This window comes from Miniopterus natalensis, chromosome 13 (genome assembly GCF_054644295.1).
Source record: "Miniopterus natalensis isolate mMinNat1 chromosome 13, mMinNat1.hap1, whole genome shotgun sequence".
Taxonomy (NCBI): domain Eukaryota; kingdom Metazoa; phylum Chordata; class Mammalia; order Chiroptera; family Miniopteridae; genus Miniopterus; species Miniopterus natalensis.
The window spans coordinates 33,738,566-33,752,439 of record NC_142093.1 but is presented as its reverse complement, the minus strand read 5'-3'; the positions used below and the strand labels follow the sequence as shown (position 1 = coordinate 33,752,439).

The 13,874-nt window shown below is 36.4% G+C and overlaps 1 protein-coding gene across 1 annotated transcript in view; it reads right to left on the bottom strand.

Moving 5' to 3' along the window:
* Positions 1-13,874, bottom strand: part of EHBP1 (EH domain binding protein 1) — a 272,093-nt gene that overhangs the window by 142,590 nt on the left and 115,629 nt on the right. Inside the window, exon 11 of the mRNA XM_087823592.1 lies at positions 6,049-6,238. Coding sequence (XP_087679718.1) covers positions 6,049-6,238 — 190 coding nt within the window. The remainder of the gene's footprint in view (positions 1-6,048; positions 6,239-13,874) is intronic.

Sequence of the window (13,874 nt, the reverse complement as noted above, 5' to 3'; positions counted from 1 at the left end):
AAGAACCATATGATTTCACTCATATGTGGTATATAAAACTGAAAGCAACAAATGAACAAATGAGACAAACAAACATACAAAAACTCATAGTCATGATATCAGTATGGTGGTTACCAGAGGGAAAAAGGAGTGGGGGAAGAGAGTAAGAGAGGTCAAATACATGGTGATGGAAGGAGATTTGACTTTGGGTGGTAAACACTCAATGCAATATACAAATTATGTATTATAGAATTGTACACTTGAAACATATGTAATTTTATTAACTAATGTCACCCCAATAAGTTTAATAAGTTTTTAAAAATGCCCTGGCCAGTGTGGCTCAGTTGGTTGGGCATCACCCTGTGCACTGTACGGTTGCTGGTTCCATTCCCAGTCAGAGGACATGCCAGGGCTGCAGGCTCCATCCCTGGTAGGGGGCGTGCAGGAGGTAGCCAGTTGATGTTTCTCTCTCTCCCTCTCCCTTCCTGTCTCTCTAAAAATCAATAAAGACATATTTTTTTAAATTGAAAGAAATAATTCTAGGAGGCTCCACATACATATTAAGAAAAAGTAGTTGAGGCCCTGGCCTTGTAGCTCAATTTAAGTTAGAGTGTCATCCCAATATGTCAAGGATGCAGGTTTGATCCCTGGTCAGGGCACATACAAGTATCAACCAGTGAATGAATAAATGGGTGGAACAACAAATTGATGTCTCCCTGTTTCTCTCTCTCTAATCAAAGAAATAAATGAAAGGGAGGGAGGGAGGGAGGGAGGGAGGGAGGGAGGGAGGAAGGAAGGAAGGAAGGAAGGAAGGAAGGAAGGAAGGAAGGAAGGAAGGAAGGAAGGAAGGAAGGAAGGAAGGAAGGAAGGAAGGAAGGAAGGAAGGAAGGAATAGTTGATTCAATGTCTTTTTTTTTTTTAATCCCAAGGATATTTTTTTTCCATTGCTTTTCAGAGAGAGTGGAAGGGAGAGAGGAGAGGGAGAGAAAAACATCACTGTGAGAGAGAGAGAGATCGACTGGTTGGCTCCCACACATGCCCTCAAGGCTGGGTATGTGCCCTTGAATGGTATCGAACCAGAGACCCTTCAGTCAGTGGGCTGACGTTCTAACCACTGAGCAAAACCAGTAGGGCCAATGTAATTTGTTCTTAACTTTTAGCTAAAGCCAACTACACTGAAAGAAGGGAAGTTCCAGAACATAAACTATTTTGCAGGGAGAAAACAAGTTTAACTGAATTAAAAAGATAAATGCACATTAAAGCCATTCCAGAGAGAGAAGCAGATACAATCGAGGTTGATTCCTGAGGCCCCACTGTATCCTCTGCCTAGGATTCTGCAAAATCTCCTTGGGTCTTTATAACAAGTTGACCTTTTTTCTTAAGCCCCCTTCTCCCAAATAATCAACCAAAGGGCTTGTTTCTATTAGTTATAAACAAAAGAGTACAAACCAGTAAAAGAGGTGACAACATAGGAGTGCCCCATTTATTCAGTATTATTGAAGAACAGGGTATTCTAATAAGTAAGGTATTCTAGTAAGTAAAAATTTTATAGGTAACTTAAGCTTACTTCCCTTCATTAAATACAGCCTGATATTTTATTTTTAAAAATAATTGTGTATTTATCATTGTATTCAATTAGATTTTGATCCTTATTATATTTATCATTTTCCTTGGAAGGTGTGTTACATTTTCTATTTTCATATGTGGAAATTAATAGTCTGATTGTGTGCTTATTGTTTTTCAGCATGAATAGTTCATGGGCACCATTCCACACAATTTTGCATAGACAGAAATGTATGTAAAGAACTTTCTAGAAGGGTGCCTTTATGTGCAAGAGCTGGAAAAGGTGTTCGTCCTGTGGTTTGAATTTGCTGCTGGGACCAATCAAAGGAGTTTCTGTGTGTAACTTTGACTTTGGTTTATGCTGGGCTTCCCACAGTTACTGCAATCTGTACTCAAGAAACATCCATATGTAAACTTTAGGCCTCCACCAGAACTTTCCAGAAAGAGTTAACAATATGAATGAAGGCTTCAGTTATTTAGCTGGGCCTTCAGAGAAGTGGATAGGGTTTTCATTTTTAGAGATGGAGCAAGTGGACTGTAGTATCACTGTCGACCACTGGAGCTCCACCAAACAGGATCTTGGAGGGAGCCCTTCTCCACTTACCAGGCTCATTTCATCATCAAATGTGCAGTGTGGCTCTTCTCTATGCTATCACAAAAGTATAATTTTACTTTATTTTAATTCTTTTTTGTCATTAATAGTTAGCTTTTTATATTGTGACTTTTATGGAATTGGGTATACAGTGTTTACTAATGTACTTTAGCAGATGTTCCTGGCAACAATGTCATGTACATTCCTAAGCTCTTTCTTATAATTTGGATTGCATTTACACTAAGTTGCATGAATTACAGCTAGGTGTTCAGAGTTATACATGAATTAACTTACACTGACAGCCAGTAAGTGGTGGTCAGCCCCAATGAGCCTAACTTATTTTATGTTATTGGGTGGTTGTGTGTTTAATGTCCGGTTACCTCTCTAAACTTTAGTCTTTTTTTCCTAAGTTGTCTTTAAAAGTGTTTTAGTTTTATCATTTTACAAATGCAGAAATCAACGGTCTGAAATGTTCTGTTTATGTAGATTTATAACACTGAGGGGTTCTTAGCTACATTTGGAGGTAGTTTGCATTTTATTTGCAATATAAGGACAAGCTTATTACTTTGTTTAAATTCTGGTTCTAGTTCTTTTTCATAAGTTTTCTTAAAAATAGTTTCAGGTGACAGGTGGGGAAATTAATCATCTGGCTGAGCACTTGTCATTTTATGATAGTGAATGCTCTTCAGTCTCTACAGGCAGTTAACCATTCAGTGAAGTTTGGCGGTCATACAAAACAATGTGGTGTAATATCTTTTTATTATTTGACTAAAATTTGGGTCTAATTTTTTTCAAAAGCTTCATTTGAACTATTGTCTCCTTTTTAATTTACAAATAAGGAAACTAATTGGCCAGGAAGCATGCCTTTTTAGGCATTAAAACTGTTTAATAATTTTAATAAAAGCGTTTTGATATAAAACACATTTTCCTGTTTTCTTAAATAGCATACTGTATACAAAACATAGTAAGACTCTTTCATGTTGACTCGAGGTTGCCAAAATGGTCAATTATTTCACTATGTTTTAATACTGCAAAGTCTTCAGGAATATATCCCAGTCTACTGTGGGAATATCCTGTGTATACACACACACACAGGAATATACATACACAAACATATATGTGTGTATATATGTGTGTGTGTATACATATATATATACATATATATATCTGCACCTACAATGAATAAGCTCTATACTTCTGTGCTTTCTCACCTGTCATTTATCATTTTTATGACTGTCAGTAATGCCACTGATTCTAATCTCCTTCCTTATCTCATACATAATTATGTAGTTAGTAGTTTCCAATTTCTTTTACTTTTTTTCAGTTTGGCATTGGTCCATTTTATTCCAAATGAAATCCTACACGAATTCCAACATATAAATGAATGTGGATTTGTGCTGTAAAAGTGGAACAGGGAGTCTAGTTCCCTACTGCTAAGCCTCCATATCTGGTCTCCAGTGCTGAATACCAAGGCACCTCATGAAACCTCAGGTCACCACCAAATAGTTTAATATCCCTGACCAAAACTAAGAGTGACTTCCTCTCTTAAAAGATAAAAACTTTTTAATGTCATCTTGTATCTTCTATAGAAGGCAACAACAATAAAAATGCATGATTTCATCACGCCAGAATCTCTATTAGTATAACAAACAAAAACAGAAGTAAAACGTGTAAGGTTTAAAAATTCCAACTATAAGGTTAAAAAAGGAAAAGCAATGCCTTCCTCAGTCTTATGATACCCGCTATCCTACCAATACCCTTTTCAAAGGTAACCCCTATTAAGTCACTTGTAATTCCTTCCATAATGTACATGTATGTGTATGTGCATATGTGTGAATAAAACTTTTTAAATAAAACTTCATACATATAGAAGGTAACAATGTAGTTATGTAATATACTGTTATGTAATTTGTTTTTCATTTAATAACATATCGTTAATCTTTTTTAAATTTAAGTTTTCAGTTACCTTTCACATAGTTGTTATCTAAACTAGCTCCCAGATCAGCAGGTTACTGGGAATGACTGTGTTTCTACTATATGTGTCTGAGCATAACAAAGCATTTTCTAGAGAAGCATGATTGTAAATGTTCAGCCTTTCCTATAAACATCACTTATTTCACAATGTATCTGAAATAAAACAGTATCCTCAAAATAGTGCAAAAACAACAGTCATGTGATACTTCACTACAACAGAATTTAATCACCATATGTAACAATACTTCTATGGAAAAAAAATGTATTAAGAGTTCTAAATTGAAACTGGAAATACCTCTCTAGAGGTAGACTGGCAGAGTGGGAAAAGTACGGGTTTTAGACTCAAAGGACTTGAACTTTAATCCTGGCACTGTCACTACTAGTTTTATCACTTTGAGCAAGTTACTTAACTAAGGTTCAGTTTCTCATATATAAAAAGAAGATAATGGTATGTATTTCTCAGGTTGTTCTATGGATCAAATGAGGTAACAGAATATTGTCTAGCACACAATAGCACTATTAAGTTCCTTTTCACTTCCCTACAAAGAGATTAGGATTTCCTGATTAGCTTCAAACTCCTAATGGAATACAGAAGAGGATGGGCAAGGAGCAGGCCATGGAGTAGAGATTCGGAGTCATAAGGGATAGGTTTAGGTATTCTTGATGATTAGAATGGATAAAGGACCTAAGTAGCTTCTTGATTCTGACTAGTGCCCCTGTTACTGTCTTCCTCCGCTCTCCCCCATTGGGTACAGGAATTGGCCATCTCCTTTACTTTTTATATTTCTACTACTTGCTACTTTCATGTAGAGTCCCCCACACACATCCTTTCCCTAGACAACTGCAAGACAGAATTTAGTCCTAGTTCCTTCTCCTAAAGTTACACGGTAAAAAAAAAACACACACACACAAACCTGATATAAACACACACATCTAGAGACCAACTTTTGGAATAACACAGTAAAGACCCTCAGTAAACTCAATCTCCTCTAAAACAATAAAAATACAGGCAAATAAGCTATTTCAGAACTCTGGCACTTAATGAAGGCCACAGAATGAAGTAAAAAATCCAAGAGAAAACTACTGAACCTCAATGTCCTTGAGAAAAGCAGCAGCCCAGGCACCTGAGGTGGAGCAGTGTTCAGATATCACACAATTAAAAATTCTAGATCCAATCCTGTCTCCAGTGGTTGGGGAACCTGTGACTTTTACTTTAGCCCTCTGAGTTCAAGTTTATCTTACTTTCCCCTTAACTACCTGTGAGAATTACATAATGTAATATGGTAAAAACAACAAAACACCCATGAGTAGATGAGCAAAAGTTATTTACCCAAAAAGAACATGCTAAATCCAACATTTCTACCTTACATATGGAACATATAATACTATTTGCAATCAAACTATTTAAAAGCTTCAGACATTGAACGAACACTGTTTTACCTTTCCACAGTTATTATGCATTAAAAGTTGTAAAAAAAAAAAAAAAATTAAAAAGACAGTAAGGCCAAAATTATAAGTTGACATAAATCAAAGTGACACTATTGAAATTCTTCAACACAGCATTTCTCTGCACTGAGCCTTAATATTTCCAGAGCATTTCTCAAAGGATGACTTCTACTCCTTCTATATAACTGTAAGCTGTCCTTCACACCTAGCTAGCTGCTTCAGAGTATCCTGTTTAAATCACCAACCATAAAATTATAATGCCTCTCTTCTTCTGATTTCAAAATAGCATTTAAAAAACAAATCTTCACCCAAACTATTCAATCCATACTATGCTATAAAAATGTAATTTCCCAAACATATATATAATGTTGCTTAATGAGCTTTCAGTTTTAACTCATCAAAAATAGCTAACAATGACTTGTCTTAATTTTAATTAAATTGCATGGGGGAAAGACCAAATGTTACCACAGGTTTTACTAAGAATAGACTCCTACCTTAGGAGAAGTAGAGAGATCTCTTCCCGCAGAAACAACTGTGTTTTCATTTACTCCACCTGTCTTTGGTGAGATGACTGGTGGGGCTGGGGCTTTTCTTTTCACTCTCTTTTCAGTTTCCAGTTCTTGAATTGTATTTATCAAATTATTTGGAGGAAGAGTTGGTTTAGGTTCATAAAAAGGATTTGATCTAAATGAAAGAAGAATTACTGTTAAACGTCTCTTTAAAAATAGATTATATCTAAGTAAAATAATAAACGTTCATTTATAACACTAGAAAATACTGAAAACAGTTAAGGAAAAACCCAAACTACTGATAACCTACAATTTGGAAACAATTACTTTTAACCTTGTGTTCTGTTAACCATTAACAATAAAATGTTTCCCTTTTAAAAAGTATTTTTTAATTTTTTATAACATAAGGTGAACCCAGCTCTTATTACATCTAGACCCTCAGGGAAATGTTTTTAATAATAGTAAATCCTACATATTGTCCACACCCAAGGAAAAAGAAATTAGATGTGGAAGTATAGATTTGTTTTTTAATATTCCCCACACCAAACATTTTTTCCCTTGCATTTCATCCCTTCTTCTGTGTTAAATTCCTTTCTTATTAGGGAACATCTTTTACAGATTCATTCAGTGAGGTTCTATTAGTGTAGTAAATTCTCCCAAGAGCTAAAAATGTCTTTATTGCTCAGCCAGGCATGGCTCAGTGGTTAGGCATCAACCTGGGATCCAGGAATCCAGGAAATCACAGTTCGATTCCTGGTCAGGGCACATGCCCAGGTTGTGGGCTCAGTCCCCAGTCAGGGGTGTGTGCAGGAGGCAGCCGATCAATGATGACTCTCTTATCATTGATATTTCTATCTCCCTCTCTCCCTTTCTCTCTCTGAAGTAAAAAAGATATATTAAAAAAAAAAAAAGTCTTTATTTCAGCCTGAAATGATAATGATAGTTTAGCTGGGTAGAGAATTCTAATAGTCACTTAACTCACTTCAGCATTTTGAAGATATTAGCCCACTGCCAACATATTATTGCTATCTTGTAAGTCATCTTTTCTCTCTGGTTGCTGTTAAGATCTTCTCTTTATTTCTGGATTTGAGCAATTTTACTATGCTATGTGTAGGTGTGAATTTTTTTTAATTTTTCCTGTTTCAGACACTTTATATTTCCTGAGTCTGAAGATTCATTGTTTCATTATTTATGAAAAATTATCACCATTATCTCTTTGATAGACTCTTCTTTACTTTCTCTATTCTCTTCCTTAGAAAATCTTATTAGGAATATATTGACCTATCTCTCTCCTTCATATTTTTATAAATTTTTGTTCCTCCTGTGCTATATTCTGGATAATTTCCTCACATCTATAATCCAGTTAACATTTTCTCTCTTCATCTGTTTCTAATATAACTTTTTAAGTTGAATTTTAAATTTTAATAAGCATATTTCTTCATATGGCTTTGTGTATAATGCCTCAGGTACAGAGTTTTGAGTCTTTAATCATTTAAATATATTCATTTTATAAGTCTCTATCTGATAAATTTATTATTTGAAGTTCTTACATATATAATCCTGGTGTTTCTTTTGTCTCCCCTTTCTCTTAGTAAACTGTTTCCTTGTGTGTTTTGTAACTCTAGATTGTAAATTCAGAGCTTAATCTGAGGAAATACTTTGTAATCTGAGCTGGGAGTGTCTCTCTTCAGAGTGTTTTATGTACTGATGTACTTGCATTTGCCAAGTACTTTAGGAGGCGCTTTATATGTTACTTTCTTAGCTTGGAGGTTCACAGACAATCCTGTCAATATATCAAATCTACATTAGAGTAGGCCTGTGCTTATAACTTCTCAGGGAAGACTTTTTCTTTCTCCATGTAGAGTCTAGGCCCAGGCAGAAAATCTTCCTTGTTAACTCCCTTTATGAGCAAATGAATTTTTTCTCAATAATTATTTATAAATTATCTGGTGACTATGATGATTTTCCCTCCTATTATTCAATAACATACTGTTATCCTGGTTCTTATTTTTTAGTTTGTTGCAATTTTTTCAACACTAGTCATTTCCCTAAATCTAATATCCTGGGTGCACAGTAACAATAGAATTTCTGAGTCTACAAATCTAAGTACAAGGTCACTCAAATACAGTGATTATATACACCAAGGGAATTCCACCTAAGTCATATTAGGCCTGTATGGGTGATAGCCCTGTGTTTCAATTGTGCATGTTATTTGAACTACAATAGTACCAGACTCACTTAGAACTACAACCAATATCTATAGCTCTGCCTAGGGATTTATATCTACAGTCACCTGAGAATCTGGTTACCAAGTATATCTAAATCAAAGATGCAAAATACATCATATTTGTAATGTTACTCTCACTCTGTACTCATAACAACAGTTAGAATCATATGGCTCCTTCCCATTGAGCTGGAGTACAGTCTCAGAATCTCTCTCAGCTTTGCTCAGGGAAGTTGGTTTTAACTGAGTGGAGTTGGCACCTACATAGAAACCTATTCCCCTTTCTTCCTCTTCTTATGTCTATGCATTCAAGAGAAAAAGAACAGAAAGTAGATATATAGATATGTACTTGAAAATTAGTCTTTCAGACCAAAATATTCTTGCCCAGTGAAGAACTTGGGGAAATCAAAGCAAGGCACAATGTTAAATAACAAGTTGTTTTTAAAAAGCTGAACATTCTCTTTGAAAACAGGTAAAAAGTTATCAAAACCACTCTAGAATGGAGGGCTTGCCAACAACACTATTGACATTTAAAAAGTGCTTACACCATGCTAGTTACTGTTTTAAGTGTTCTACATGTATTAATCTCTTTAATCCTTACAACAATCTTATTTTTTCTACTAATTTTATCAATAACTCAATATAGCTGTTTTCAAACTCTAAAAGTAGTTCAAAGAGAGGTAAATATAAAGAAACAGGATAAAAACAAAAATTTCTTTTAAATTCCAAAACTTAGAAAAGAAAAAAATCTTTCCACACCAAAACTTACTACTTGTCAACTGATAATTCAGGACTAACAGACCCACTTCAATCTAACAGAGTTAATTCAGTTATGTGAATTAATTGGGTGATATTTAAAAAAATTATTCCTGGTTAAATCTCTATAACAAATTTCCATAGTGGTTTATAAGATGGTAGCTACTACAATAATCATCATTATTAATTTGTTACATAGGAGATTAAAGATGGCAGCAGTCTGAGTAGTATAGCTACACTGACACTCTTCCAGGATCAAACTGGAATTACAACTAAAATATAGAAAAATCATCCTGAATAATCAACTCCAACTGAAGACAAGCTGGACAGCACCCTCATAACCAAGGAGGAAAAGTGGAGACAACCCAGAGACTGGTAGGAAATGCAGAGGTGAGAGAGGGCTGGCTGGGCTCCCACAGGCAGCTGCTGAGGGTCCGGAGGGATATCTCAGCTATGGGGAGTTCCCACTGAGGACTCTGGGGCTTAAACCCCAGGATGTGCTTCCCAGCCAAGAGCACCAGAACTGAGAAAGGTGCCCACATAACATTTGGCTGTGAAAAGCAACTGGGTTTCTGTCTGTCAGGGAGAGAGGGCTGGAAATGCAGGTGCCCTCTTAAAGAGCCAATGCACAAATTTTTGTGTGCAGCCACTCACCTTGGGCTCCAGCAGAGGGAGGGTGGAGTAGATTGGAGCTGTGTAAGGAGAATCTAGAGTTGTGGGCTCTGGAGATAGAGCTCAGAAGGCACCCCTCTGGATTCCTGTGCTGAGTCATTCCCTCATACTGCACAGGACATCTTTCACAAGCAGATATTTACCTTCCAAGCAGCTTTTGCTTGAGGGGGAAGCAATTGCCCCGCCCAGCTGGAAAACCTCTCCCTGCTACCCCCTGGAGTTTCTACAGCTGAGGCTCATTAAAAGACTGATAATAATCAGCCACCCCACCCCACCCTTCACAGCCTGAAGCTCATTAAGAGAATCAGATTAATCAACCTGCAGTTAGAGGTAGACCTCATAGTGCTCTGAGTCTTTGCTGGATCTGCTTCTGGACCCAGACCTTGGAAAAGCAGACTTTGGTGTGCACCTTGGTCCTGTCGAAATACACCCAGCCCAACAGAGGGGACCTCAAGCTGTAGGTTGTTGATAGCTACAAACAGGGTACATAAGGCAGTCACAAGCTGCGTGTAACATCGGCGTGCACCAGAGACTCTCCAAAAAGACTGAAAGTCTAGCAGGCCTACCTAATACAAAGTAACAAACCCAAATATGCAGCCAAAATGGAGAGACATAAAAAACAAGCTCCAAAATAAAGAACAAGAGAAGTCTCCAGAAAAAGAGCTAAATGAAATGATGATAAGCAATCTATCAGATATAGAGTTCAGAATACTGATTGTAAGGATACTAGACAGCATGAAAAAAGACATGGAAACTATGAAGGAAATTAAGAATGACATAGCAGAAATAAAGAATACATTGGAAGGAATAAACAGCAGATTAGAGGAAGCGAAGGCTCAGATGGCGAATCAGAAGACAGGGTAGAAAAAAATCACTCAATTAGAGATCCAAAAAGAAAACACAATTAAAAAACAGGAAGACAGTCTAAGGGAGCTGTGGGACCACATGAAATGTAACAACATTCTCATCATAGGAGTACCAGAGGAGGCTGAAAACAAGGGTTAGAGAACCTCTTTGAAGAAATGATGACAGAAAATTTCCCTAACCTGGTGAAGGAAAAAGTGACACAAATACAGGAGGTGCAGAGAGTCCCAAGTAAGAAGAATCCAAAGAGGAGCACGCGCAGACACATCATAATTAAAATGCCAAACATTCAAGACAAAGAGAGAATACTAAAGGCAGCAAAAGAAAAGCAATCTGTTACCTACAATGGAGCTCCCATAAGGCTCAGCTGACTTCTCATCAGAAACCCTACAGGCCAGAAGAAGGGAATGCTATGAAGTATTATTCAAGGTGATGCAAAACAAGGATATGAAATCGAGACTACTCTATCCAGCAAGGCTATCATTCAAAATAGATGGTGAGCTTCCCAGACAAAAAATAGATGGTGACCTTCCCAGACAAAAAAAGGCTAAAGGAGTTTATCACCACCAAACCAGCGTTGCAGGAAATGTTAAAGGGACTGCTATAATTAGAGGTAGAAATAGAAGCATTGCAAGAAATGTTAAAGGGACTGCTGTAATAAGAACGAACAGAGAGAGAAACATAGGCCTAAAGAATTAAAATGGCAACAAATACGGTCCTATCAATAATAACCTTAAGGACTTTAAGGGAGAGATCAACAGCAATACAGTCATAGTCATGGACTTTAACACCCCGCTGACTTCACTGGATAGATCTTCCAGACAAAAGGTCAACACAGAAACAGTGACTCTAAGTGGCACACTAGAGCAGATGTATTTAAGTGATATTCACAGAACATTTCACCCCAAAGCTGCAGAATATACATTCCTCTCAAGTGCACATGGGTCATGCTCAAAGACAGACCACATGTTAGGACACAAAACAATTCTCTACAAGGTCAAGAAGACTGAAATCGTATCAAGCATCTCAGATCACAAGGGCATGAAATTAGAAATCAACTATAGTAAAAACACTCAAAAACATTCAAACACATGGAGGCTAAATAACACGTTATTAAACAATGAATGGGTTACTCATAAGATCAAGAAAGAAATCAAAAACTTCCTGGAAACAAATGAAAAGGAACACACAACAACCCAAAATCTATGGGACACAGCAAAAGCAGTCCTAAGAGGGAAGTTCAAAGCACTACAGGCCTACCTCAAAAAGGAAGAAAAATTTTTAGTAAACTATCTAACCCTACAACTTAAAGAATCAGAAAGCTCTCCTGTGAAGTTGTCTGGACCAGAGCTTTTGTTTGCTGGGAGGTTTTTTTATTACTGCTTTGATTTCACCAGTTGTTATTAACCTATTCAGGTTTTCTGATTCTTCCTCGTTCAGCTTTATATGATCTCACTCATACGTGGACTCTAATAAACAAAACAGGCTGAGGAACAAAACAGACCCAGAGACACAGAAGCATGGAATGGACTGAGGAATCTCAGTGGGAAGGAGGAGGCAGGAGTGGGAGAGTGGGTGGGGAGAAATTAATCAAAGAACTTATATGCATATATGCATACCCCATGGACTCATACAATAGTGTGAAGGCCTGGGGGGGGGGGTGCAGGGGCAAGGGGATCAATGGGGATAAAAAAGGTGGCATATCTGTAATATTTTAAACAACACGGAAAATTTTTTTAAAATAAATTTAAAAAAATTTGCTATGTAACTGCCCGGCCGGGTGTGGCTCAGCGGTTGAGCGTCGACCTAGGATCTAGGCGATCGGGGTTCGACTCCCGGTCAGGGCACATGCCCAGTTGCAGGCTCGATCAATGACTCTCTCATCATTGATGTTTCTATCTCTCTCTCCCTCTCCTTTCCTCTCTCTGAAATCAATAAAGATATATTTAAAAAAAAAAAATTTGATATGTAACTATGGCTAGTTTTAAGAAAAACTCAAAAGTGTTAGAGGATAGATTTTTACATTACAAAAGGATTTGTGCTCAGAAAAAATAAATGAAATTCCTTAAAACAGGAAATTCTAACTGAATTTACAATACTCAGTTGCATGCAACTTTTATAAAACATTTAGTATGCAACACAAATGTATCTAAATATTGTCCTTTTTATTCATGCCTCTCTGCCTGCTTCTAACCACACAGGTCTCCCTCTATAACCACATGAATACTGGTATTCTTTGTATAGAGAAGGTAAATACAAGTAGGAAAAAAGCTCAGATCAACTGACTTTCAAAGTTGGTTCCTGAGACTCATATTACTAAAAACATAATTAAAATGGACATTTTCTTAAAACAATTAGAGCTATGCTTCCCAATCTATTTTAACTATACCATGCAGTGAAAAATAAAACTTGTATGACATGTTAGAGGAAACACAGGAAGTTGCTGGAAAAGAGAGTTACCAGTGACTCCAGCTACCCTGGAACATGCATGGCCACTAGAAGGACTAAGGGAATCAGTATCTCTACACACTTATAATCCACCTGTGAAAGAACAGCGTGCTAGGCACCACCACTGATTAGTTACTAACTCAGAATAGGGACTAGAAACTTCTATTTCTAAGGGATTTGAGTGATTCTCCTTGGGGATCAGACTTTCCTGACTAATACTGAATTTCCTACTCTTGAAGAATAAAAGGGATATGCTCATATTTACATGAAGTGTCCAGAATAGTCAAATTCATATGGAAGGAAAGTAGATTAGTGATTTTCAGGAGATGGGAGAAGGGAGGAATAGGGACTAACTAATAGGTATGAAATTCCTTTTTTGGGGTGATGAAAATGTTCTGGAATTAGACAGTTGTGATGGTTTCACAACACAGTGAATTAACTAAAAATCATTGAAGTATATACCTTAAAATGTGGAGTTTTATGTTATGTGACTTATATCTCAATGAAAAATGCTATAAAAAGTGAATAATATATATTATTGTGGAACTGCTCCCTTCTCTATAATAACAAGTTATGTAACTGTTGATTAATGTATTTAAAAATATTTAAACAATACTTTTAGTAAAGAAAAATTATTTAAGGAATTACCATAATTTTCACATTCTGTTGATCATCTAGGATTTGAATAATCTATTTCAGGGCTTCCTACATCACTCTAAATAAAAAAGAATTATTTTTATCCTTGTTCTGTATACTTGAATTAATAGATTAGTTATGTTATTAACTCATTGTGAATTAAAAATTCATCAGTTATATTAAGCGGAAAATTGGACAGAATAATTTCAAA